The sequence below is a fragment of the Ipomoea nil genome, unplaced genomic scaffold (assembly GCF_001879475.1).
Source record: "Ipomoea nil cultivar Tokyo-kokei standard unplaced genomic scaffold, Asagao_1.1 scaffold2159, whole genome shotgun sequence".
In the NCBI taxonomy this organism is placed as follows: domain Eukaryota; kingdom Viridiplantae; phylum Streptophyta; class Magnoliopsida; order Solanales; family Convolvulaceae; genus Ipomoea; species Ipomoea nil.
In genome coordinates this window covers 754,586-781,335 of record NW_017618587.1, presented here as the reverse complement: position 1 = coordinate 781,335, position 26,750 = coordinate 754,586, and the positions used below count along the sequence as shown (strand labels likewise).

The 26,750-nt window shown below is 37.0% G+C and overlaps 8 protein-coding genes across 10 annotated transcripts in view; 1 reads left to right on the top strand and 7 right to left on the bottom strand.

The window, feature by feature from the left end:
• Nucleotides 1-205: 205 nt before the first annotated feature.
• Nucleotides 206-997, bottom strand: LOC109149355. The gene is made up of 4 exons (XM_019297078.1): nt 945-997; nt 809-871; nt 547-728; nt 206-460 (listed from the first exon to the last, which is right to left on the bottom strand). Exons 2-4 carry the CDS (start codon nt 839-841, stop codon nt 352-354), a joined length of 324 nt encoding a protein of 107 aa, XP_019152623.1. The 5' UTR covers nt 842-871; nt 945-997; the 3' UTR covers nt 206-351.
• A 2,207-nt stretch (nt 998-3,204) lies between these two features.
• LOC109149648 (alpha-1,4-glucan-protein synthase [UDP-forming] 2-like) lies at nt 3,205-25,442 on the bottom strand. 2 transcript variants are annotated; one of them, XR_002048989.1, is made up of 6 exons: nt 24,939-25,271; nt 23,978-24,228; nt 23,724-23,892; nt 22,966-23,415; nt 18,550-18,554; nt 3,205-3,217 (listed from the first exon to the last, which is right to left on the bottom strand). XR_002048989.1 is itself a non-coding variant. In XM_019297548.1 (4 exons), exons 1-4 carry the CDS (start codon nt 25,269-25,271, stop codon nt 23,077-23,079), a joined length of 1,092 nt encoding a protein of 363 aa, XP_019153093.1. In that variant the 5' UTR covers nt 25,272-25,442; the 3' UTR covers nt 22,966-23,076. The 2 variants fall into 2 exon arrangements, 1 of the variants encoding a protein (XP_019153093.1); XM_019297548.1 differs by lacking the exons at nt 3,205-3,217; nt 18,550-18,554 and having other exon boundaries at nt 24,939-25,442.
• Nucleotides 4,906-7,581, top strand: LOC109149649 (GRIP domain-containing protein RUD3). 2 transcript variants are annotated; one of them, XM_019297549.1, is made up of 5 exons: nt 4,906-5,246; nt 5,488-5,571; nt 6,241-6,588; nt 6,794-7,021; nt 7,314-7,581. In XM_019297549.1, the coding sequence occupies exons 1-5, from the start codon at nt 5,007-5,009 to the stop codon at nt 7,464-7,466; spliced, it is 1,053 nt and encodes a 350-aa protein (XP_019153094.1). In that variant the 5' UTR covers nt 4,906-5,006; the 3' UTR covers nt 7,467-7,581. The 2 variants fall into 2 exon arrangements, with proteins under 2 accessions (XP_019153094.1, XP_019153095.1); XM_019297550.1 differs by having other exon boundaries at nt 4,908-5,246; nt 7,317-7,581.
• Nucleotides 7,545-8,744, bottom strand: LOC109149177. The gene is made up of 4 exons (XM_019296839.1): nt 8,565-8,744; nt 8,227-8,493; nt 8,037-8,152; nt 7,545-7,960 (listed from the first exon to the last, which is right to left on the bottom strand). Exons 1-4 carry the CDS (start codon nt 8,742-8,744, stop codon nt 7,843-7,845), a joined length of 681 nt encoding a protein of 226 aa, XP_019152384.1. The 3' UTR covers nt 7,545-7,842.
• Nucleotides 9,649-10,224, bottom strand: LOC109149652 (dirigent protein 1-like). Its single transcript, XM_019297553.1, has one exon. It carries the CDS (start codon nt 10,222-10,224, stop codon nt 9,664-9,666), a length of 561 nt encoding a protein of 186 aa, XP_019153098.1. The 3' UTR covers nt 9,649-9,663.
• Nucleotides 11,498-12,678, bottom strand: LOC109149651. The gene is made up of 3 exons (XM_019297552.1): nt 12,259-12,678; nt 12,085-12,173; nt 11,498-11,908 (listed from the first exon to the last, which is right to left on the bottom strand). The coding sequence occupies exons 1-3, from the start codon at nt 12,578-12,580 to the stop codon at nt 11,642-11,644; spliced, it is 678 nt and encodes a 225-aa protein (XP_019153097.1). The 5' UTR covers nt 12,581-12,678; the 3' UTR covers nt 11,498-11,641.
• Nucleotides 14,998-18,554, bottom strand: LOC109149650 (MADS-box protein CMB1-like). Its single transcript, XM_019297551.1, has 8 exons — nt 18,257-18,554; nt 17,136-17,208; nt 16,997-17,058; nt 16,649-16,748; nt 16,476-16,517; nt 15,589-15,630; nt 15,379-15,470; nt 14,998-15,281 (listed from the first exon to the last, which is right to left on the bottom strand). The coding sequence occupies exons 1-8, from the start codon at nt 18,439-18,441 to the stop codon at nt 15,194-15,196; spliced, it is 684 nt and encodes a 227-aa protein (XP_019153096.1). The 5' UTR covers nt 18,442-18,554; the 3' UTR covers nt 14,998-15,193.
• Nucleotides 20,630-26,750, bottom strand: part of LOC109149647 (cytochrome P450 78A5-like) — a 21,768-nt gene continuing 15,647 nt past the window's right edge. The window contains exon 4 of the mRNA XM_019297546.1: nt 20,630-20,640. The gene's annotated coding sequence lies outside the window, so the exon portion shown is untranslated. The remainder of the gene's footprint in view (nt 20,641-26,750) is intronic.

Genomic DNA, 26,750 nt, shown 5'->3' with positions numbered 1-26,750 from the left:
ATAATATATAGAATTCATGTTTATAATGTACAGAATTTATGTTCATAATACACATACACATAAATACGATATAATGAAGACACATAAACATTTAACATAATACACAGAATTCATATTCATAATGTACAGAATAGATGTTCATCATATCATATTTATGTGTATGTGTATTATGAACATAAATTCTGTGTATTATAAACATAAATTATATACTGAATCATGGTCAACAGTACACTGTGAATCCTGGTCCATGATATGACGATTGTTTATAGGCCGAATCTGTAAATACATATATTGCAGGCCATATTTACATTAAACTTCTGGCCCATCCAATATACAAAATCCTTGCAGGGCTCAACATTTGCAGAAGCCCAAACAGTTCTTCCATCGTCTTCTCTTCTTCAAGAGCCTGGTATCGCAAGGCGCCAACTTTGCAGGGCTAGAATAGATTTCTGACGCTAATCTGTTTAAAACCCAGAAACAAAACAATAGACTTTAGCCATAAAACATGGATAATGAAGATGGAAAGATGGAGAAAAGATGACTTGCATGGGGAATGCAAAAGATTGGGTGCTGCTTGATCTGATAGAAATGCAGTCTGGGATTATCAGATGACTTTCTTCTGCTGCAGATGATGATGAATCCTCTGCGTTTTCAATGGCGAATAGTGTTGCCAGGCTCACTTGCACAGCCTTAGTCTCATCATCTTCCTCCCTTTTCACTTTTGGTTTCTGAGAGGAGGCGATACAGATCATCAAGTAGTGGTTGCGAGTTTTCCTCGTCAAAAAAGAATTGAGCAGAGAGAATTTACCTGATCAGAAGCAGAATGTGTTTCACCTTCCATTGATGATGAATGATCAGAAGAACACCCAGACTGCATTCACAACAGAAATAATGGAACCAAGAAACAGCATTCTTAATCCCAGAAAGATACACAGAAAACCCACATTGGTATTGAATAAGGTTGGCAAACATGAAAGACAATCTCCATTAGCAAGTCCTAGCTAACTGTTGTTGACAAAACTATTTCCATTTCCAGCATGCATATATCCAATTAAAGAAACACAAGTCCTATCTGTTTCATCTGCCATGCCAGATGCCTCATTTAAGTAATGCTGTAAATTAAACATGGATGGGCTAACAATCATGAATCATGGTATGCCTCATTTCATTAAGAAACTGTACTATCGATGAACCAGTTGGAGAAGTTACCTTTTATATGTTCAAGAATTGATGGCACAACCTGCAAAAACCAGCAACATTAAATATGTTGGCAAAGTTGATGGGAGAAAACAATAGACAGAAAATTAAATTCTTAAATATATCAAAACCTTGCTTGAGATCAAACATCAAAAGAAAGGATGTTGATCTGAGGAATCTCTCTCTCTCTCTTTCTCACAAACCTTCAGTTACAGAGAGGGAATTGAAGTGCAGGCATTATGATCTGAGATTAATGTAATGTTTGAATGAGAAACTTATTAGTCAATGTTTGGATGTAACACAAAACCTTATTAGTGAATGTTTGGATGTGAAACTTCACTTTATGGCAAAGAATAAAGTAAATTCTTAATGTTCTCTTGCTAATAAGAATGGTTAGATTCACAAGCTCAAGTGCTCAACTGACCAAAATCGATTTTATCACTTTCTGATATTAAGAATTATGTTTCACTCATGTCATCACTTATTTCGTGTCTGACAGGATAATGGTGCTGGCACCCGACCCGGATCATAAGCAGCATCTGACCCGACACCACATGGAAACCCAACGGGCAAAACTCCAACGTGCAGAATTCCAACGGCTGTCACCTTTACTGCCATTGAAGCCATCATTGATGTCACCATTGATGAGAGAGAATTAAAGGCTTAGCTCCTCATTTATGCTTCATGTTGTTACCGTTAGCAGCTTTTGTATAAGTAGGGGCTCCCATCAGCTTGGAGGGGGACGTTCAATACTCTGGACGAGGACACTGTACTTTCTATATTGAGACAAAAGGCAATACAACTATTGTTACTCTCTTATAACGTTATTATAGTATTATTATTACCGGTAACATTATTACCGTCATTGGTGCTTTCATTGAGAGCCTGAGTCCAATACTCAAGCAGGCTACGACACACACAACTCATTCCTCTTTCAACAGCAAGCTTGAAAGAATGGTGTCCCGCAGCTCCCATGGTTCCCGCAACGTGAACAATGGCAATGCCTCAGGTGACCTCCGGGACCAACTCACCAACAATCGCGGAGGGGACCTCCGAGAACAGCTCAACAATGGGAGGCCCGGGGACCTTCGAGACCAACTCAACAATGGAGGGGACCTTCGAGACCAACTCAACAATGGAGGGGTGAACCAAGCCGTGAACCTCCAGGCGACCGCCGATGTCATTCAGCAAGCAGTGACGGCGGCGCTAAATCAGGTGGCGGTGGAACTGCAAGGCCAAGTGCCCCCACCGCGGCCCCAGGAAATAAGGGTGGAGACCCAAAGAAGTGGAGCCGGCAGCTATACGTGGGAGAAGTGGTGAGTCTTCCTAGAGAAAAGAAACAGAGACAGGAGGCCATCACCTTCTTTGATGATGACCTCCGAGAGAGCCCGTTACCCCATCGTGACGCCCTGGTGATTAAGATGGACGTCAACGATATCATGGTCCACCGCATCTTAATCGACACAGGAAGCTCAGTCAATGTGATGTATTACGATGTCTTCACCAAGTTAGGGATACCTAGGAACCAGCTCAAAGAAGTATGTACCCCACTCTCTGGATTTACGGGTGATTCAGTGGAGATAGAGGGGTCAGTGGTCTTACCAGTGGAGATAGGCACGAGCCCTAACATTCGCAAACTTGACGTAGAATTCATCGTGGTAAGACTCGCTTGTGCGCACAACATCATATTGGGGAGGCCGGCACTGGAGGACCTCAAGGCCATAGTGTCGGTGGAACACTTGTGTATAAAGTTCCATACTTCGAATGGGATAGGGGTCGTTAGAGGAGACCAGCGAGCAGCCCGCAGTTGTTACGTAAAAGCATGCAAAAAGATTGGCAGAAAGGATCTACAAGTCCACACCATCTGCAAGGATGATCGAACGGGTATGGAGCTCAGAACATTTAGTTAGATATTATTAGTAATATTTTGTAGTCGTGGTCCGCCCAGACCTGTAAACAATATTTTGTAATCATGGTCTGCCCAGGTTACTTTGCTCAAATAAAAGGCTCTCCGCACCACCTTCGATCAACCAAAAGCCGGCCGACACCGCATTGTAAAAAAAAAAAAAAAAAAAAAAAAAAAAAAAAAAAAAAAAAAACCAAGGCCGAGGCGCACGCCTCGGCCCAGCGCGGGCTGAGGCGACGCCTCGGCCCAAGGCACGACTGAGGCGGCGTCTCAAGCCGAGCCGTAAAAAGGCCTGAGGCGCGCGCCTCGGTCACTGGCCGAGGCACGCATCTCGGCCAGCGCCCACGGCTGAGGCGACGCCTCGACCAAACCCGGCTAAGGCGACGCCTCAGTCGAAAAAAAAAAAAAAAAAAAAAAAAAAAACGCCAGGCGCACGCCTCGGCCAGGCGGAGGCACGCGTCTCGGCCTAGGGCCTGAGGCGCACGCCTCGGCCACCAGCTGAGGCAGCTCCTCGCCCGGGGCCTGAGGCACATGCCTCGCGGCGCCTCCGCCTGTCCGTAAAAAAAAAAAAAAAAAAAAAAAAAAAAAAGGGCCGGAGCTCGCCTCGACCACGATCGGCCAAGGCGCACGCCTTGGCTACGATCGGGGCGCACGCCTCGGCCACGGTTGGTCGAGGCGACGCCTCAACCACGATTCGCCTTGGCCACGATCGACCGAGTCGCACGCCTCGGCCACGAGCGGCGACGCCTCGGCCACGAACGATCGGCCGGGGTGCACGCCTCGGCCACGACCGGTCGAGGCGACGCCTCAGCCGTGATCGGCCGGAGGCACGCACCTCGGCCATCCTAAGCCGTAGCCCGTCTCGGCCAGCATTAAAAAAAAAAAATTCATGTGTGATTTGGAAAATAAAATCACATACTCGGGATCAACCGGAATTTTGCACGATATCGAGCAAATTCAGTCTTACTCCCTAGTCAACTCAAACACATCCGTAGACTCAGGAGTAGGGGGGACTGGTGACAGGATAATGGTGCTGGCACCCGACTCGGATCATAAGCAGCATCTGACCTGACACCACATGGAAACCCAATTGGCAAAACTCCAACGTGCAGAATTCCAACGGCTGTCACCTTTACTGCCATTGAAGCCACCATTGATGTCACCATTGATGAGAGAGAATTAAAGGCTTAGCTCTCCATTTATGCTTCATGTTGTTACCGTTAGCAGCTTTTGTATAAGTAGGGGCTCCCCTCAGCTTGGAGGGGACGTTCAATACTCTGGACGAGGATACTGTACTTTCTATATTGAGACAAAAGGCAATACAACTATTGTCTTTCTTATTCGTTATTTTATATTATATTTCCGGTAACATATTTACCGTTAGTGTCAAATATATTAATTAAATATATTATGTATATGCAAGTTATGGTGAATCATTAATTGAATATTTGACTAGTTTATCTCATAATAATTTTTTGACAAATATGATTATTAGACGAATGAACTTATAATTTTCAAGTAAAAATATACATTAGATAAATCATATATTATAACTATAATCAACTTAAATTACTTATAACTAGCTTGACTCAAATTAATAGCCGAAAATCAACCGCCTAACTACCTTAATTGAGTTGCCCCGCATAAAACATTTTTTGACGTTGTTTCTGGAAGCCGGCTGGTAGTGGTGGGGCCGGGTTCAAGATAAATAATAACGGAATTATTGAGAAATCAAGGGGTAATTTAGTCCAAACGAAACTCGGCTCTTTCCTTTTTTGCTGTAACGTAAACTACAAAATTTTGGATTTCAATTTTTCCACTTTTTAAAATTGGAAGAAGACTTTACTCTCTCAGTTCATAGCTTTCCAGTATCGCCGGAATCCAATCCCCCCACCCACCCACGATGTACGACCCACAGCACTTGGTTGATTTGCACGACGCCGCCGACGACAGGTTCTGCGGCGACGGGGCCGACCCACGTTCTTGGCTTTCCGGCGACGACCACCACTCCTCGCCGCCGGATTCGTCTGCTCTCCACCGCACCAATTCCTCGCTCTCCGCCGCGGCGGCGGCGGCGGCCAATGTCGACCCGAGGCTCGTCACTGACATACTGGAGATATTCCCTCTCGTTCTCTCCCTCATGGTAAGTGTTCCGTGTTCTTTTGTTCTTATTCATTTCCAGCAATTTTTAAGTAATTGGTGAATCGATCCTTAGCTCCTTACAGAGTTACAGCTATTGAAATGGTGAAAAGTTTGAATTTTTATTCCTCAGCTTTGGTGAATCAATCTGATTCGCGGATTTTGAGTGCTTCTGTGAACTTTGGGGGGGGGGGGGGGGGGGGGGGGGGGGTGCATTTTTGAATCTTTGCTTGTGAATTTTGCAGGATCGGAAGCCAAATGCTTCGTTTACTCGCAGGGGGTCAGTGAACTACACAAAGACACCTTCTAGAGAATCTTTGTATAACAAGGTTTGTTTCTAATTTCAGGTCTGAATGCTGGAATTCATGTTTTATTTTGCTCAAAATCTTCACTATGAGTTTAGAATTCTTCTGTTCCTGCTTTAGTTTCATTCTTAGTGAACAATGTGCTTTATATCATCTCTCTGTGTTTGTCATTTTGACTAAATGAACTGAAAACATTCCTGCTTTAGTAATTATAGTTATAGGCAAATTTGATCATGTTTGAGACCAATGTTGTTTTTTGAGAAAGTTGTCTTTTTTTCTTTGTGAGTGGACATAAGTACATAATACTCGATCTAAATGTGTAAAGATACAAAATTTGTTTTGCATAAACGTAGCGAAGTTAGACATTGGGGCCATGGGATTGGCTTCTTGCACATTTCCATCTGATTGTAGGAATGCCAGAAATGTGTTGATAAAATCCTGTAATTCGAAAATTTGGTTATTCTCTGAGTTCTTTGAAGACCTTCTGAAACTAGAATCAATTTTTGGGCAAATCGCTTAGATGCTTTCAATGTCAACAAGGTTTTGGACTTTGGTTGCTTGGTCTTCTTTGGAGTTTGGATGACGAATCTTTTTCAGGCTCTTTGAGTTTGCAAAGTTTGCTTCTTTTTCTTTCTGTGATTTTGGGGTGCGGTTTATTTCTTTCATCTTTACTAATGCTCACAATCCCTGTAGAACGCTGAAGCAAAAGGAAGGAATGCAAGTCAATCAATTCTCACAAAAAGGCAGAGGGACCAAAATAAAAATGTTGGCTCTAATCTTGATGGATGTTCGGACAGCTTGTCAGGCTTGTCCTCGAGGTCTTCACTATCGGAGAAGGAAAGAGAAGAACTCACTGCTTTAAGGGAGCAGGTCGAGGATTTGCAGAGAAAATTGTTGGAGAAAGATGAACTATTGAAAGAAGTCGAGAATTCAAAGAACGAGATAGCTTCCCTTCATTCCAAACTTGATGAAATGCAAAAGGAATTTGCTGAAAAGGACTCTTTACTCAGATCTACTCAAATGCAGCTCTCCGATGCAAAGGTGTGTGTACATTTCCAAATGCATGTATACTCAAGATATTAAGCTGTGCATCTATTTCGCATTAGATTTAGTTGATTACCCACAAATGGAAACTCAATTAACATTTATAGGAGTTATCACTACATTGTGAATCAGAAGTCTTGGATCTATGTTCTCTTGATGTGTAGTATTTATATTGATATTTCAAACGACTATTTTGCATCAGATAAAGCTAGCTGATAAGCAAGCTGCCGTGGAGAAATTAGAATGGGAGGCAACAACTTCCACCAAGAAGGTGGGGAAGCTCCAGGAAGATCTAGAAGCAATGCAGGGAGAGTTTTCATTATTTATGAAGTTCCTAGGAGAGTTGACAAAGACTAATGTGACCCAGCCTGACGAAGAGTATTATGAAGATTACGACGCTTCTTATCCCTGGGATGACCCGGGCACTGAGGTATGCTTTGCTAACATCGTTGCAAATCTTATCTGTGAACAATTTATTTTTGTTTTCTTGTGAGGGTTGTTGAGCATATAACCATTAATGTGCAATCCAACTATCAGCTTAGGCTTTTAGTTGAGATGGAGCACATGCTTCAATTTGGTGTCAGATCTACGGCACACGTAAGGGGGCGTGTTGAGCATATAACCATTAATGTTCAATCCAACTATTAGCTTAGGCTTTTAGTTGAGATGGAGCACATGCTTCAATTAGGGTTTTTGAATTTCATGATTACCATTCTCTGTAGCAGGATGATCTCGACAAGATGCAAAGCTTGGAGGCAGCAAGGGAAGCTTACGTTGCTGCCTTGGCTACTGCTAAAGAAAGACAAGATGAATCATCCATTTCTGCAGCTGCCACTGCAAGAAAACATTTGGAATCACTAGTTCGTCTGCTCTGATAAAACGAGAACGAAGCAACTTACTGTAACTCCATTCCACATATTGTGTGTTAAATCAGTTCTAGAGACAAGGGTTTTCTTAGATATTTAGTTGCTTATCCCATGTAGGTTTGAACAAAAAAAAAAAAAATAATAATATAGTCTGTTTTGTTTTGGATGATGAAATCTTTGAAATGTAACAATGGTGACCTGCACTTTGTATTATAACACTCATTTCCTATTAATGCTATATGCCTTACACTATTCTATTGAAACTTGTGAATCATGTTGTATATAGCAAATGAAAGTTTACATCATAAAGTAGAACTAGTCCTATGTGCTCCATCTTCATGCTTCCATAACCGGAACCCTTGGTCGATCTGCCATTACAGGTCACTCAAGATCTACAACAGTGTAAGAAAAGGTGGCACCAACTTCTGTGCTTCTTTAAGTATGTGCTTTTATCTTCTTGTCTGGGAATGTGAACTGGACTGCCCACCCATTCCCACCCTAATCTGCAATCAAATCAAAGCTCTATAGTATACAGAGAATCAAGAATTCATGAAGAGAATGTTGGGATGGAGTACTTACACTGGGAAGGCGAAAGAGCCTTTGCTAGCATTTGATTGATCGCAGTCGCTTGATGATTCAGAAGAAGTGAAAATTGTGTCTCTAATCCCATCACTATCTCTCCATTTCTCTTTACCCTGCAAACAAATTTCACAGGCTACAATCTAGGCCAGGGAACCCACAGGAAAAAACTAAAGAAAGGTTCTGTCACCTCTTCGAATGATATGATCATCTCCGGTTCATTTTCTGGGTAGATTTCTATGTCACTCCCACAGCTCACCCCTCTTTTCCTGTCTTCCACCACACCAGTATCCCCGTCGCCAGTAAAGTTGAAAACTATGTAATCTTCTGCTTCCAAATGCGGCCAACTCGTGTCATCTCCACCGGCTTTTTCTGTCTCCTGCAATTCTTTGCCTGTGTCACCATTTATGGGACTGGGATTCATGTTCTTGGCAGAAAAGTTTGTGTTTTGTTCTTTCTGTGTCAAACAAAAACATCATATGAAGAAGAATCCCGGGAAGATTCATGAAAGATTGAAAAGGTAGTTACCTGGTGAAAACCTACAGGCATAAAGATAAGATGCTCAATCTTGAATCCGCCATGTTCTTGTAACTGTAGAGTTGTGCAGGAGTATCTCCGCAGGTTTTTCTCCTTCTTATATAATACTCCGTATATAATATATCCAGAGAGAAAGAATGTAGGGCTTCTAGAAGTGTGATTAACTGTCATTATGAGGAAATTAAGGTAAGAAAGAGGGAATTGAGGATATTTGAATTTTGAAAAAGTGATGGGCACATGAAAAAGAGAATTCCAATTACATTTGCATGATGGAAAGAGGAGATTTATTAGGAAAACTGCCATTAATTCATGGAAGCTTGCAAACTGTCATTAATTCATTAGGGCAATTTTAAAAATTCACATGGACATTGTTTAGCCCTAATGAATTTTTCAATTTCAATTTTTTAGCCCAGATTAATTTTTCAATTTCAATTTTTTTAGCCCAAAATTGTTTAGATGTTCCTCCCATTGTCCATGACAAATTATACCATGGACTAGAATTCACATTGCAAGATTCAAATTAAAATGATATTCATATATATATTCATGGTATAACAATTGTTTACTTATAAAGATTTCTGTTTCCTTATTTCTCAAACCTTAATTATCAACTAAATTTATTTTCCCATACTAATTATTAATTCCTCTTTCCTTATTTCTCAAACCTTATCAACCACATTTATTTCCCATATATGTAACATATGACTAATTATTAATTTTAAATGTTATTATAATAAATAACATATGCTAACTTTTATTGTAAAAATATAAAATATTAATAGAGAACCCGCTTAAGACTACACTAGTAGTAGTAATATCATATCAATCATTCTCAACAAAATTAAGATGAAATATGATGATGAAACAATTTATTTGTAAATTTTTAAATTTTTTAGATGACAAATGAAACTTGTAGCTACTATTAAAGATTTATATAATAGATAAACTTAACTCTTATAATCTTATACTTGGCTACCTAGTTGAAAAGGTAGCTAAAAGCTTAAATGAAGCAAAATTGAAAAGTTATATACTAGGAGCTGAAAACTGAAGAACATAGAAAAACAAGAGGGCAAAGTTGTCTAATTTTAATTTAGTAATGTATAATGGTGACATTATAGCCAATCACCGCATCCATTCCATGCATGGAATACGTCTTGGCCAAGCAATATCCCCGGGCGAGCCGGAACGCGCCGGTGCCTCCGACGACCGGCAGTTCCCGCGGGCCGTCCCTCATCACCGGATTCCGTCCGGCCACGGTGATCGAACTGCCGTTGTAGGGCCCACTCACGAAGGCATACGTAACAGTCATTTGAAGGGCGAACTCATCGTTTAGCGACGCGGCGGCGGCGGCGTACAACCCCTGAGCACGTCCTACGAGGGTTGAGTTTAGCTCCGGTGTGGCGGTGAGAGGGTCGTCGAAGACGTAGATTGATCCAAAGATCGACGCCAGAGGGTTGGAGCTCGTGGCGTTTGACGGCGGCGGGCCGGCCACCCTAACGGCGGTGGGATTGGGGCCGCTAACGATGTCGTGCAAGTAGAATTGAAGTGTGGAAACATTAGCGTTTTGGGCCTCTGTTGGGGAAGAGTAAGCGGCTAGCAGAATTGCCACAACAAGAAAACACAAACACATAGCTTTACTTGTGCTCCCCATTAGCCTAATTTTCACTTTAATTTGGTGAGAAATAAGAGTGTATATATAGACACACATGCATATTTCATGACCTATCGACTTTAATTTAGTTGAAATAATCAAATTTAGCATCCTATAGCTGGGTGTACCTTTGGGACAATGCACTGATGACAAGGTCATTGTTCAAGTGAATCCATTCCTCCTCATGAATCCATATAGAAAGATCTGAGCCATTAAATACTTAAGATTAATGATTTAGATTTCGCCAATTGTGCACTTCACTTACACAGTTGAAAAAATCTATACCATTGATCTCAAGTATTCAATAATCCAGATCTGTCCAAACAGACTCTATGGGAAGAGGTAGACTCATTTGATCAACTATATATCAACTATAACTTTTGGGAAAGTAGTGCAGATGGAATCAATGATCAGTTATAACTTTTTGAAAAGTCTTGAAAATAAATACAGAATAGGTCACGAGTTTGGGAGGTGGAGCTAGTGTGCATTCAAGACATGATGCACAAATTAAAGCTTGGCTAAGAACTAGTCGAAGTGTAATGTGGTTAAGACTATGGTATCAAGAAAGATTCAAATGAGTTACGTTGAAAAACAACATGCATGGCACCAATTCCATTCAAGGCAAGTTTTAGATATTCTTCTTGTTAGGGTGTTGGGAAATTAAAGGAATTGACACTTGGCCGGACAGCTTTTAGTGGTTGTGCAAGCATTTTGTTGCATTCCATTGTTGTTTTTTTTTTTTTCAAACCATACGTATGAAAAGTCAACCAAATTAAAGGAGGAAAAGAGCATACAACAAACTAACTACCCAAAGTGGCTTTGTTCAGTGGTTCAGTAAACAATATTTGAAGGAAGAGATCAAAATTCAAATATTAAAGGCAGTAGTGTGGAGATTATGCCTAAAGTGGACAGATCCCTTGTGCGTATGATGAGTTATTGAGTCACCATGATTTACATCCTCCCAAATGCTCTGTCGGACTGGAGTGTGTGGGGATCCTTAGGGTTGAGATTCAACAGATCTCTTGTACATCTAGTGAGTCATTAAGTCACTATGATTTACATCATCTCAAATGCTCTGTTGGACGGGAGGGTAGAGAGTCTTTGGGATTGTGATTCAACATTTTGGGAGAAGACAGGTGGTCAAATACGTGAGATTACAACTCTAGTATTGTATTTAATAAAGGTCACGTGTTTAATTCTTGGTCAATACTTTTTAAATTGAGTCCTAACTAGTAAGATTTACTTTTGCTGCCTGAAAAAATTTTACTGACATAATAATCAAACCATAGTTTAAAATTACAAAGATCATATTTGTGTGAGACCGTCTCACGGACAAGGATCCATGAGACGGTCTCAAACAAATTTCTGCCAAAATACAATATTTCATAAAAAGTTTCTATTTTTTGCTCTCATTTGACTAAGCTAAAAGCCAGAAATTCTTATGGCGCTTAGTGGTGATGAGATATCCTCCATACTTTCTGCTTTTCCTCCTCACTGCAACTGTCATACAGTCTGCATTTTGAATGCAGTAATTGGTGATCTTACTCCTCCCTGCAACTCTCACCATTGATCTTTTCCTCTTCCCCAACACCAGCAGATTCACCCTCTGTTGCTTAGCTGCTTCAACAATCTCTACCCCTTTCTCCTTTCCATTACCTTCTTGCACCACTCTCTCTACTTGCACCTATTCCACAAAATGTATGAGGTGAGACGAGATCGAGAAACCTGCAGTCATTACTCGACAATCTGCACTCGGTGATTTGAGCCAATATAGAACCAGAATGAGGTAACCAGTACTAGGTTATCCATAGCTAACCGACAGAACTCAATTACATAAGTGTTGTTTGTCCTATCACTTACCCCGGGTCGCATTGCATGGCACATAGTTTCCATTGAGCAAAGAATTTCATGGCTAGCCCTTTGATTGAGTACACTATCGGAGTTTCCACCTGCAACATCGGAACAACATGATTGAGTACACCATATATAGGACGATGATGTTTTACCTTAATAATTTACGCTAATTAATTAAACCTTGTTTGCAGGGATTGGTTACAATTCGCAGAAGAACAACAGTATCCTGGCTCTGAACAGCGTGAGAAAGTGCCCATTGCAGAGCGCCTTTAGCTTCAAAACTCCGATTAACCACAACCATCACTCTATTACCGCCATACCCACTCTCTTCCTGCTTCATTTCATCGCCATTGAAGCTCATTTCTGCACTGTTCTTGCTGGAAAACTCAGACTTCTCGTCAGGCTTCATGATCATCAGGTCGCCGGATTTCTTGTGTGGTTTAACCGCCGGCGGCCGCGGCCTGACACGACACGCAGCACAACTCAAGAAGAATCCCAGCATTATCTCCACCTTGAATTTCTCGCGCACAAATGATGTTTTCTGTGAAAGGTGAGATCGAGAAGTTTGAGGTTGTGGAAAGCATTATTATAATCTTTGGGTTTTCTGATTTGTTCTTGACGACGTGCTTGCCATGAATTGAATTGAAGGTAGAGGCGTTTGTTGAATTAAATGTGTTTTAATTATTGGTCAGCCAAGGAGTATTATAATTGGATGGAGAAAAAGTCTTTGTTTTTTGGTCTATTTTATTATTGAAATCTTAATGTGGATAAGCTACCATATTTATTATTTTTATATATCATATTTTCCGATTTCGTTAAATTATATTTATACATTTCTGCGGGTTGAACTCCTACCTTATTACTGTAAGCAAATTTTAAGTGAGAATTTTCACCACTAAACCAATGTCTGGGGAGCAACGACCATATTCTCCCCTACCTTATTGTCCTAGTTTGGCCCAGAATTCATTTTTTTAAATTTAATTTTTTTCTGTTTTCTTCTTCAATTTCTCTACTTTGGAATTATTATATTTATTAATTTAGAATAATTAATATTTTGTAAGAAATAATTTGTAATACCAACAAACAAAAAAGATAATTTTTAAAAAACTTTCAACTAAATACCAACAAATAGATCCTGTAAAATAAATCATTTTCAAAAAAAATATATTTTCCTAATTTTTAAATAGACTCTTAAGTGGTACCCATTATTTGGACATGGGTACGAAGTATGCGTACCGCAGACACAAAAGTAAATGCCCAAGCTGTGCAATTCGTACACATATATAACATCCAATAATCGAATCTGATTATATATGGCCCATTGGTTAATTAAGTTGTTTTCTTTTATAGAGACACTATAATATGATCTCGGATGTGATTGAGTGAAGAGACTCATCTTATTTTATCTAAAGATTAAAGATTCGATCATTAGCTTTAAGTATGGAGTAGTCTAGAAAATTAGTCACTGTATGTGTTGAGGAAACCATGGGCTCACCCAACCCAAAAAAAAAAAAACTATAATATGGATACCAATAATTTTGTAAATTGGACAAAAACATGTACGTATAGAGAAAAATATATATTTGTTCACACGGTAGCAAAACGGCGTCGTTTTGATCAAAAATGCGCCGTTCGTTTTTTTTTTTTTTTTAAAAAAATTCGATTGCTGTTAACGACGTTATGTTGTGCATAATTTGAACTATATATCCAGAATTAATGAACTATATATCCACACCGGTTACTGATACTTTGTTTTGGATATATATAGTTCACTAATTCTAGATATATAATTCACTAATTCTGAATTTATATCCAAAATGAGTGAACTATATATATTCACACCGGTTACTGGTACTCTGTTTTGGCTTATGACAGTTCGATGCGTCTGTGTATTCAGAATGAATGAACTATATATTCAGAATTAATGAACTATAAATTCAGAATTAGTGAAATATATATCCATAAAATGCATAATATCTTAAGAAGAAGTAGACCTCAATTGACAATGGTGCGAAAAAAAAAATTGATTGGTGGAGTTAAACGGTGCCACTAACGGCACCGTTACTCCACCATAGTGAAACGACGTCGTTCGCAATCGTGTGCACCATGCATAGTGCACACAGTTGCACAGCATAACGATTGGATCAATTGACAAACACCTAAGTGCCTATGTAAAAGTACATCGCAAGAAACTACCAAGTAAAATAATTCTTGAGCTGCACTTTTACATATCATCATGGGGTGCATATGTTTTTAGTGCATTTTTAAATATCATATGATACATTTTGTAATTTTGTGTGATACATGCATGTTTACAATTGGACGTGCATTATCCGTCGATCGATATGGATCTCTTTTCTGTAAACTTTTTTTTTTTTTTTTTTTTAATTTAACCACAAGTTTTCTCAGCTAGTCAATTAAGACAATATATTTACAGTAATTATTTTCTTATCAAATTATAAGACCTCAAAAGCAAGAAAGCTTTCACTCATGAATAAACTGGTTCATTTGATGTATTATTGGTTGGAAGTTTGATGCCATTTTTTTTTATTGAATTTTATCATTAGTCTTTATATATTTATTTATACATAGATCATATCAAATATTATGTAAAGAACAAAAAATGAAAAGATTGTTCTGAAACCGTATTAATATGTGTGAGTATAATTATCATATTTAAAGATCACGAGTTCAATTATTTTCAATATTTTTCAGGTATGCACACTCTGAAATAGTACAATCGTTGCAAGTTTCCTCTACCATCTAAAAAAAGAAGAAGATTATTTTAGCTAATAATCATTCACACATAATAAGTTTGATGATGCATGGCACATACTATAACTTCATACAATTGCATAAAATATTAATAATATGTCCCGAGGTACATTTGTTGTCCAATGTTTATTCATGATCATATCATACATAAAATATCATATTCTTGTATATATAACATCTTAATTGTATCATGAAGACTTACTAGGGATAGCCTCAGCAATAATTACAGCAGTAAAAGTAAAAAAAAAAAAAAACAAAAAAGACAACAAAACATACACAAATATAATACACAATGTTAATATCTGCTGTTCTTATTCAAACATCTATTATTTATAGTTCTTCAGAGCATCCACCCAGGAATGAATCCATTAATGTTGTGTGCTGATGAGACTTCAGCATTTATCTCACCAGACCCAACATGATGAAACCTGAAAACAAGCAAATTAAGGTTTGATGTGTTATTATTATAGTGTAAACATTGTTATTTAGTATCCTTAAACACTGCTAATAATTAAACTTTCATACCCTAACTGGGATGTTGTTGAGTTCACTCCCACAGGCTGAAAGAACCCCAATGCAGGTTGCTGGGGAATAGTGGCGGCTGTCCTCTCCTCCAACTATATATCACACCATCAAATCATTTTAAGCGGGTAAAAACGGATTTTAAAGTTGAGAATTATTCGAAATTAATGAACTAAAAATAGAGCAAAACGTTATTTATTTATTTATTTTTACCTTCATTTTTAGGAGATTATTTGCATCTACCAATGCCAGCTCCTGAAATTATAATAGAATATAACAAAAGAAAATATATATTACTCCATAGTTTTGGAATACATATATGTATATACTAGGAAGACTCTGTATAGCGGGCTCGACTAAGAGGGTGTTCGTGATCTTTAGATACGAGAATTATATTAGAGCTGTCAAGACAGACCAACTCAACCCATATGGGTTGACCTGTCTTAGGTTTATCCAGAAACGGGTCGGTTTGAAAATTCTCCAACCCAGGCTCGTCTGAAATACGGGTTAAACAATAGGGTTGGACCTGTTTTAACAGCTCCAACGAGAATGATATTGTTAGGATCGAAACTGGTTCACAACATCAAATTTACAATAGCAACTTGAACTGAAAATATTGAGAATAAATTCTAGTGTAAGATTTAAAATAAATCATACACACAGCAAAGAAAATTGAAGAAGAATTTTTTTCTGTATTGGCAAAAGGATAAAACAATAGGAATTACAAATATAACTCTCTATTTTTCTCTAGCTATACTCTCTGTATATTTCGTATGAGATGAGAAAGAATGGGATGGGATAATTGCCTTATTTATAGCCATTCATGAGTCTAGAATTTTCCAAGCTAGAACCCAAGTGCCTATAATGCTATTTCTTACTCTGCAAGTTTTCTCCAAAACTTAAGCTCAGAACTAGCCCCTTAGGCAAACCTCCACCCAATTCCTTTGGGAAATCTCCTCCCAAAATCATTCCAGGCAAACTTCTGCCCATTCCACATTATGAATTTAATATTTACAGATATCCACTCATGATTATATTTCTTATAAGATTTTGGTGATGATAACAATATAATATTACTTTGGAGTAATCAAAATTCTTACCTTTTGTTGGAGCTCTGCAAGCTGATTCATCATAGATTGGGTCTGCAAATCCCAAAGGAAAGAACAAATCATCGCAAACTTATAGTAATTGTTATAATTGTTACAGACACAATAAAATTTTCGTTGATGTATAAGTTAGTCATAATTAGTTAATTCAAGTAATATTTAACTACCTTTGTGGATCGAATTTGGGTCAAAGAAGACTCTACTTGGTGCTCAAGATGCCCCAGATCCTTTATGCTCAAGGGACCAAGATCTTCCCCAAGAAGGTTTCTACAATCAAAGAATTACAATCAAATAGGTGCACCATATATACACAGCCTTACCCTAAATATATAGTAGGGTTCAAGCTATATCATATAACTTAGTAACTTAAGCATTGAAGTATTATATTCTTTTTTGTTTTTTTTACGAGAATGTGAGATTGATAATGAAAATGGCTTTAAAGTTCATTTGTTGTCACACTTCCCCAAATATTGAATGTGAGACTTTAATTAGTTGATGGACGTTAATCAGTTCACCTTTGAGATCGTTGCAGGAGCTCAACCTTAGCCTTTAACTTCAGATATTCATGGTAGTTGTCCTGTTCCAAAACACTGTCGTCTTTATATATGCATCATCATCGTATTATTCGAAAGATATACATAGGTATCGTCTCACCTGAGTGTTAGATTGGTTGGCCTCCAGTGAAGCATAATTGCAGTGATGGTACTTTTCCAGGGTCTTCATCATGCTAATTTTTGGGGAAAAAAAAAACAAATAATAAGTAAATATAGTTTTTTTTAGACGAGAGAAATCCACAGTTATTATGGACTGGGTATTCCGTTCTTGTGTAATATGACGCCAAACACACTAAAAAGATCACGTTCCACTGCACTCACTCGCCCACTCCTTTCAAGGCAAATAGAAAGAATTATTATTCTAGCTTTATTCAAGTTGTTGGTTTGGTAACACAAGGTTCAAGGTCGACTTTCTATGGGGCTTATTGTTCTTATTGGTTTCAGTTGAGGTCAAATATGGACAAACTAGATTGGTTTTCATTGTCCTTGATTAACCTAAGTTGATTTACTTGTGATTCTTTGCTGGCTAAGATTACAAAAAAAGATTTATCTAGTGTATATTTTCGAGTAATAACTGTAAGTTTGGCTCGTCATCCAAAAAAAAAAGGAGTATTATAAAAAGATTCAATTTATTAACTAGTGGTTTCATACAAAAACAAGGTTTCCTTCATAGTATCACCTAATTACACAATGGTTAAAACCCTACCTGGTCAGATCGATATTCCATCATATATAGGAACAATTTTTATAAAGATTCCATCATATATACATATTTATGTGCGTATGTATGTATAGAGAGAGAGAGGGCCAGTGGGTGTTATTTAAAGATTTACAGACGCTTTGGAGAAGCAGCCTACCCAGATAGCCTACTCTTCCCTCCCACCTTGGAACTCAAAGAACACAGATAATACAACTGTAATCTGTAGAACATGACACCTCACCTTTGTCTTCTGCAGATCAAATCTTAACAGTGATCCATTAAACAATTTTTTTTTTTTTTAAAGAAAATCATCAAACAATTAAATGCTGAAAATCCCAGCAAGTGATTCAAGCAAGAACGCCCAATTTTGCGATTTGGGAGTTTGATCTAAGAGATAGAATCCATGGATGCTGACAGAATTCACCCAACAACACAGGTTTACGAGGAAATTAAGGATTACAGTGTATACCTAGCTAGGAAGGGTTTGATGATATGAATATGTAGAGAGAGAGAGAGAGTACCTAGAGCTGCTACAAAACTCGAAGAGTTTACCACGGTTGGAGAAGATGATGAGAGCGACCTCAGCATCGCAGAGAATAGAGAGTTCATAAGCTTTCTTGAGAAGCCCATTTCTCCTCTTAGCAAAAGTCACCTGCCTGTTTATCTTGTTCTCTATTCTCTTTAGCTCAACTTTTCCCCTTCCCATTTCTCTCTCTCTCTAGCTAGCTGCTCAGGAGATCTTTCTCTTTCACTTTCTCTTTTTCTCTCTCAATTAAGTCTGAGTGATAATGAAGTAGCAGTACAGGTATTTAACACACTCTTTTGAGAGATGATGGTATGAGAGAAATGATCTGAGTGGTATTATTCTAGACTGAAATGGTAGCTATTAAGAAGACACTACTTTTTTGGTAGTGCCAGGAATTTGAAGGGGCAGTAGGTGCCTAAAATGGAGCAGAATGAAAGGTGGAGAAAGGAATAATGTAGTGGCCTGGTAGTGAAGATGAACTATATATGGTGCATATATATAAAAGTACATAATCCAGAACCACCTTAACGAGCGAACTGCGAACTTGTAAAGAATTGCACCGTACTTATTACGTGATTGCACCACACCTGGATACGATTGCACCACAAGGTTCTCTAGACATGTCTGGGAACCGTAACAATGCAATCATGTAGACAAACTGAGTTGGGTTACCTTTTTATAGTTCTTTATTGACTAAGGTTATAAGGCGGTCTTCACTCAGAGCCCACATTTGAACATGTTTATGTTGTAGACTTCTCTGTAAATCAAAGTATAATCTTGAAATTATTTATTATGAAAACAACAAGTATTAGTAAACTCTTCTTATAAATGAATTTTACAATAATTTGATAGGCACATTCATAGAGAATCTATTAAGGGTGTGGATTGGATGTTAACATACCGTGATTAGTATGCACACTCTACTGCTGAGGTTCAAATCTTGACCTTTTTTTCCAAATACTGTATATTGGACCTGTAAGTTAAACATATATAAACACAAATTTATTTAATTAATGTTCTGTTTTGCCCTAGTTTGGAGGGACTGCTTTAATTTACTGTTCTCTGAGGGTTTCCTTTTGTCTTGTTTGGGCAAATTAAAGTTTCACATCACATTACCTTACGGAACGACAACCAAACAGTGATATTCGGCCTCGTACGTGTCTGCTCCTCATTCGGAAATAAATATGTAATAACCAATAATTACCATTAGCAAAATGTTAAATTATGTTTCTAATACATAATTTTGACTAAATTATAGTCTCCAATTCGACATATTATTCTTATAGACCTAAATCTACTTTATAAGTTAGACTCGAGTCTACAAATATACAATTTATATACTGAATATTCATAATTTTTATATACTAAATGTTATAAAAATACCAGACAAAACACAACTATAAAAAAGGACCTACTACATTCAACTACAGACTAAGATGTTAAACTGAGTATGACTTATCAATGTAGTGTGGGCTTTCAAAAATATCGATTGGTCGCTTTTGTGTGTGACATTTTGGAAACCCTTTCAACGTAGTGAACACTTCACTATATTTTCAAGTCATTATCAAATATCTCTAAGCTACTGTAAGTCATTAAAGCACCCCATTTGAAATTCAGACCACTCCTAAAATCACCTATCAGATAAAAAGTTTATACTTCGTAATATTTTTTTAAGATTAAAGTTATAATGTTTATGATTCAATTCAAGCATTAATTTAGTATAAAACAAATTTTAAATATTTATATATTCGGCTTGAATTTTGCATCAAAGAATGGGTGGAGGCTCAGACCAACTAATTTAACTGTTAGATTGGGCGGAGGCGTGGAGGACCGAGTTCAACATATGTTATCGAAACATGGTGTTGACTGTTATGTAAGTATAAAGAAATAAAGTTGTGTCTTTATTACTAGCTAGCTATATCTTTAATTTTGACATAGTGATAATCGCTTAACTTGACAATTGGTATTAGAGCAAATGCTTGGAAGGTCGATTCCAACATCCATCATAAAAAGCAGCATTGGCGTACTACTATACAAATACAGAAAAATAAAATTGTGTTTGTCGCTAAGTAGCTATACTTTTTTTTTTTTTTTGAGGATAAGCAGCTATAACTTTTATGTAGCGATAAACATTTGATATTGACAGTGTATGACAGTGTAAGATAGTAAGGGTCGCTTTTAGCTTAAATAAAAGACTCAGTTCAGAATCAAATATTTAGAATGCAACTATCTTAAACTCAACCAAAATGGGCAAAAAATGCACTTTCTGAATTCTTGTTCATGGGTTGATGGACTGGAATTCTTTTAATTTATTGTAAATAATTTATTTATCTATGGATATATTTCTACTATATTTTCTTTTCCATTTCCCCTTTTCATCTCTACCATCCAACCCCATAAGAAAAATCTTGAAACAGAATCCATCATATCCTTTGCATATAACTTTATCATCCATCGTAATGTCAAGTCAGAAGCTGTGGGTTTTTATTTCTAAAATATTTTCAGCCCGACAACGATTATCTATTTCACATCTTAATTATCATGACAAACGAGTTTTAATTTATATTCAAACAAATTTTTATATAAAATTAAAAATATATATTGCTCAACAAATTTTCTTTTATTGTATATTGTGTAATTATAATTTCAAAATTTTTACCAATACTCTCTCAATCAAACCCATTATATACGATCTATTTAATATAATTTATATATTTTTTGTGGGTTATTAATTCGGTTAAAGTAATATTTTATAAATAATTAAACGTATTATTTAAAATATTTGGAGGTAATCCCAATTAAATTAATTAAATTATTTACATAGAATTTGAAGATTTCAAGTTTAACTATCAATATAAATATTCTATTTTTTAAAAATCTAAATTAATGTAGACTCTTTTACCTCACCCGTCACTCAAAATGACAGGGTGGTAACTTTAGCATTGGGCTTATGCACTGTAAAAACGGCTGTAAATTTACGAGAGGATCAGGTAAGGCGACAGTTGACACGTGTCGCAATGAAATAACCTTATTATCCAACGGTAACTCTAGTGTCTTCTACTTTTGGTCAGCCAATCACGACGCATGCCTAATGGATGTACAAAGGAATCAGACCTCGGATTTGGTAAAAAATAAAATAAAATACAAATAACAAAATATAATAATGCAAAAAGAGGAAAATACATCTTCAATTTATTTTTTTCAAATTTATTTTGGAATTACAGTAATGTTTCAAACGATTATTGTGAATTTTGAACAGAACATAAAAGTATAATTTTTTTTTTTTGAAAATAACATAAAAGTATAATTAATTACTGTAAAATTTAAATTATTTTAGTTGATTTTGTATAATGATATTAATATGTGGTAGAATTAATGCTGGATAGATTATTTGTAGCGGGAGAAGGGTGGATGAGTACCTTGAGGGCCTATATTGAATTTGATTGGGGCTTGTCAATATGAATTGAGAAAGCGTGAAGTATTGAGTTGAGACAATTCACAATTGATGTTCTTGTCGTGCTTTCTTTTCAATTTGATTTGAGTGTTGATGGTGGTCCTCCCTCACTTTTGTTGGTACAGATGGATGATATTCGATAATTTTCTGGTGCAAGGGAGGTGGGGTTTCCTTCTTTGATGATTCATAATAATTCTTAATGTCACTTTTAATTTTATTAAGCCGCTAAAGTGACAGATTTTAATTCATTTGTCAAGATTTAAGTAATACAAAAAGATTAAATGGAGCACATGGAAATGCAAGACATGAAGAAAACTACATTGTACCTTACTATGTATCCCGAACAATGATGAAGATAGAGATGGCAATATAATGCAATGCATTGCAATTTGCAATGTCGTCCTTTCTAAACTCAATACGGGTACGTATTGGCTAACGTTATATTTAAATTCGTCTTATTAAAATTGAAGAGAGCCGAATATTCAATATTATTTGACTCGTTACCATCCTAATTATATATAACCTCTATCATAATGTGTCAATGTCCTTCATAAGTTTGGAATTGCAGAAGTTGGGCTATATCCACATTCTACAGTCCTCTGATCAACTCCTGCTAAAAGTTACATATACTGTGTGTCTGCATATATAGTCTCTTCCTCCTGCTGCAAATGGTCCATCCAAAGAGGTACAACTAATGAGTGCATTGGTTGCATGGACTGGATCAAAAACCATTTTCAGTCCCCCTAATATATATTGGAAATTGAAGACTTGTGGGTGCTGATACATTTGCCCATTTGAAGATCTTGAAATGTTTGTAAATAGCACACAGAATGCTGGTGCGCATAAGGGATCTGTTCACTTTGGACATAATTCCACACTGTGACCGTCAAGATTCGCAACCTGAATCTGGTGCGCACAAGGGATCTGCTTACTTTAAACATAATTCCACAGTGTGACCGTCAAGATTCAAACTTTGGTCGCTTTTCCAAAATACTGCCTACTAAACCATTAAAGCCCATGCGGGCATATGATATTTGATTTGTTTCCTGTGATGGTTGTTTTTAACTATTTGAGTTTTCTCTCACAAAGCTAACTGTCATACCTAGCCATTCTTCAAGAATTCAAGCAGCATAAACACAGAATCCAACAAACAAAAATAAAACATTCCTAAAACATTAAGAATCTGAGTCTTTTATAAGCTGATAATCAAAGAATAATATGCTCAATGTATTTAAATCAAATGCATAAACATAGATAGTCCAAAGCCTTCTGCAAAAGGATGGTCAAACAAGATACCACTGGCACAAGCCTATGCCTCTGAGAAATCTATATAATATTTGGATCTATTAATAATTTAATGTCTACTTTTTGCTGCCATTTGGTAACTTGGTGGCACCTCCAGATGGGTTCAGCTCATCCCAAGCTTGGATCCATGTGACCATTGCATCTGCCAGCTTGTTAAAGTAATCGTCAATCTTCCCAAGCTTCGCTTTCACTAGCTTCGCCAGCTCGAGGTAGCACACCTGGACACTGGTGCAGTCCTTCGGGAGAGTCACAGTCTGGAAAAACGGGATCAGCTCTTCTTGCCAGTAGATGCCCTTGTATTCCTTCTTAAGGTTCACGAAAGGATTGCTCGCTTTGCTGTGCCAGATGTAGGGCAAACCGGTCTTCACTCCTAATCCGAGGTGGTCACAGATCACCTGGCATCGGGGGAACAATAGTCTTTTGTAAATGAAACGAACGAAAGAAATATACTATATAAAACTTCATGTAAGTCGTTAGTATAATGCAGGTTATGCAGATATAAGTGTTTGATTAATTAGCTTTTTGTAACAAATTATTGCTTTAAAACGCTAAAATTCAAAAAATTGCTCATGTAATCAGCTATCAGCTAACAGCTAATTTACCAAACATCTTTCTACAATCAGCTAACGCTATCAACTAATCAAACTCAGTAACTCAATCAGCTAACAGTTATTTACTAAACACCACTTAGAGCTTAGATTACCTTAGTACACCAGCCAGCCCACATATCATCATAGCGGCCAATAGGCTGTCCATCACCCATGAGTCCAAAATACATGGCGGGGCCAATGAGTTCGCGATTGAATGCCAAATTCATACCACACATTGGGAATATGGTTCCCTTTGGAATTGTCAATATCGCATCAACATACCTGGAAAACAATAGCAACGGGGGGTTAGTGACCGTGTTAAAAGATAGGAGTGTGAAGAAACGAAACACATTGAGCTGTTACACACCTAGTGTTCCTCTCGAGAGGCTTGACAAGCTGAGTGGGCGCATCATAATCCGGGATGTTAAGCCAGAGACCATGAGAAACAGCGGTTGGTACACCTTCACGGAAACTGAATGGATACCCACGGACAAAATCTGCACCTTCTCGGTATGGATCATACAAGGTGTTGAAGAAAAACGGAGTCGATGGGGACAACAAGTTCTTAATGTGCTGCTCAAGTGCATTGATATCTTTCCCAGATGGATCCTTGGCAACCTTTACATACACAAAACAAACCCAATATATCAAAACCAGATAAAATAGAACACCCCAAACTCAATGCAAGCAAAAGAGTCTCAAATCGAAACTCCAAGACAAGGAACCATCTGAATCCAATTGAAGTAAACAACACAAACATGGTTTTAGTATCCAAACTGGAAGATAAGTTAACATTGCTTAACAAACTACTCTATAATTGAATCTAAAATCTCTTGCATAGAGTCTAATGCATTAATATATCATGGAGGTTTTAGTATCCACCAGGACAGAGAACAAGACAGGGCTGCCACAATGCCAACTTTCAAAAGTAATGGAAACTAATCAACAAGAACAATACTCAAAGAGATAACAAGAACACAATGCAATCCTTAATTTAGCTATCATAAATATGCTAAATTAACAATAAGAGAAAGTTGTTATAAGTAGAATGCAGATTGGAACTAATTCATTCTATCCAAATCCAATAATAAACACAAGAGTACAACACTACAAATCTATCCAATTTCTGAAAAGTAAGGTATGGGAATAGGAATTCAACAGCAGATCCATTCAGAATTTCAAAAAGATCAATTTTTTTTTATCAATTGAAGAACAAGAAGCAAAGACCAAAATTCAAATTCTACCACGGAATCCACCAGATCAAGAAGCAGTAAACGCATAAAAATCCGAACTTTATCAATACCCAGACATAAACAAACGAAACTTACAAAGCAGTCGTCGTCAATGGTGAAGACATACTTCTTCTTGGACACCATGTACCCAAAGCAACGGCAAGCAGAGTCCTTGAAGGAAATGCAGGAGGCCTTGGGTCCGAGAATGCGATTAATGTCGTTGCGGTTGTAGAGCTCGTAATCGAACCCCTCAGGGACCTTAATAGTCCTGGAAGGATCTCCGTCCTGGACGATAATCAAATGGTAAGGCTGGAAGAACGGCCTCCATTGCTCGAGGAAGTCCAAGTTCCGGATCGTGGGAATCACGATATCGAGCTCGTCTTTGAGCAGAGGGGTGGCAGGCACAGATGCATACAAAGAACCCGCCATTGGTGTGAAAGAGGGAGATTGGAAGGTGGGTCACAGAGCTTGAGAGGTGGAGATCTGAGACAACTCTGGGTTATGATCTGTGTATATATAGGGAAGATAGAATTTGCGCAATGAAGAAGAAGCAAGGCAAAATTCTCGAGGGAGTACGATGATATGAAACTCCCGAGTATAGAAAGAAAATCAAGAACTAAGCACGTGACATGGGAGATATGCACGTTACAACTAACAAGATAATAGTGTGAACATTATTAAGGAAATTAGAGTGATATACTCGTTTCAAACAAGGTAATATTATATTACATAATCTAAACTAAACACATAAGATAATATGATCTTCTCAAAATTTCACATTATTTTTTTGGAAGTAATATTATTACTTGGAGTAATTTAAAATTCCGTGAACCAAACACCCCCTTAGAACATCAAATTAAAATCGTCTATCGAGGTGCATTCAATTCAGCGAGAAAATTATAAATATACCAAAAGAAAATCTAATGTTTCTTTTAGTCACATTATTTCTCTTATATTCATACTTTATAAATTTTGCTTTAAGTAAATTTATCTAATCAATTTTTTTTTTTTAAATTGGTAGAGAAATTAGAGTGATATATTGCTCAAATGATTTTTTAAACACACCATTCCACATTGATTAAGTTGTATAAACTTCCCACATATATAATTTGGTCAATAAAAAATTTTCGAAGGAGTAGTGCCGATGATATGAAACTCCTGAGTATAGAAAGAAAAGCAAGAACGAAGCACGTGACATAGGGAGATGCGCACGTTACAAGACAGTAGTGTGTAATTGTCTAAGGAGATTTCATTAGAGCGATATACTCATTTCAATCACATTATTTTTCTTACATTGGACATTGGATATTAGATTAAAGTCATTTACTCTTTGAATTATATACAATTTAGCGAGGAGATTAATTACTGTATTCGACAGTGAAAATTCTAGATACATTTTAAAAAAAATTTATACATTCACATTATTTCTCTTAAATTCATACTTTTGGATTGAAAAGATAAATTTTGCTTCAATTAAAATTTATCTAATCAATTTTTTTTAAAAAAAAAAAATGGTAGAGAAATTAGAATGATATATTGTTCAAGAATTTTTTAAACACACCATTCCACATTGGTTAAGTTGCATACATTTTCCTTTACTTTTATATATATATATATATATATATATATATATATATATATATATATATATATATATATATATATATAATTGGCCAATAAAAAAATGCAGTAGTTGATTTGTAGTGCATGAGCATCATCACTTCATCACCCTGGAAAGAGGGGAAGCACGAAGAAAGAATGATTTAGGAAGAATTATGAAAACTTGCATTTTTAATAATTATAATCAAATCAAATCAAATCAAATAATAATTATAATAAGATTCCAAAAAATGCATTTTTAATGTTTATCTCCATATTTCCTCTCCTTACATGACGTTAATTAATTTG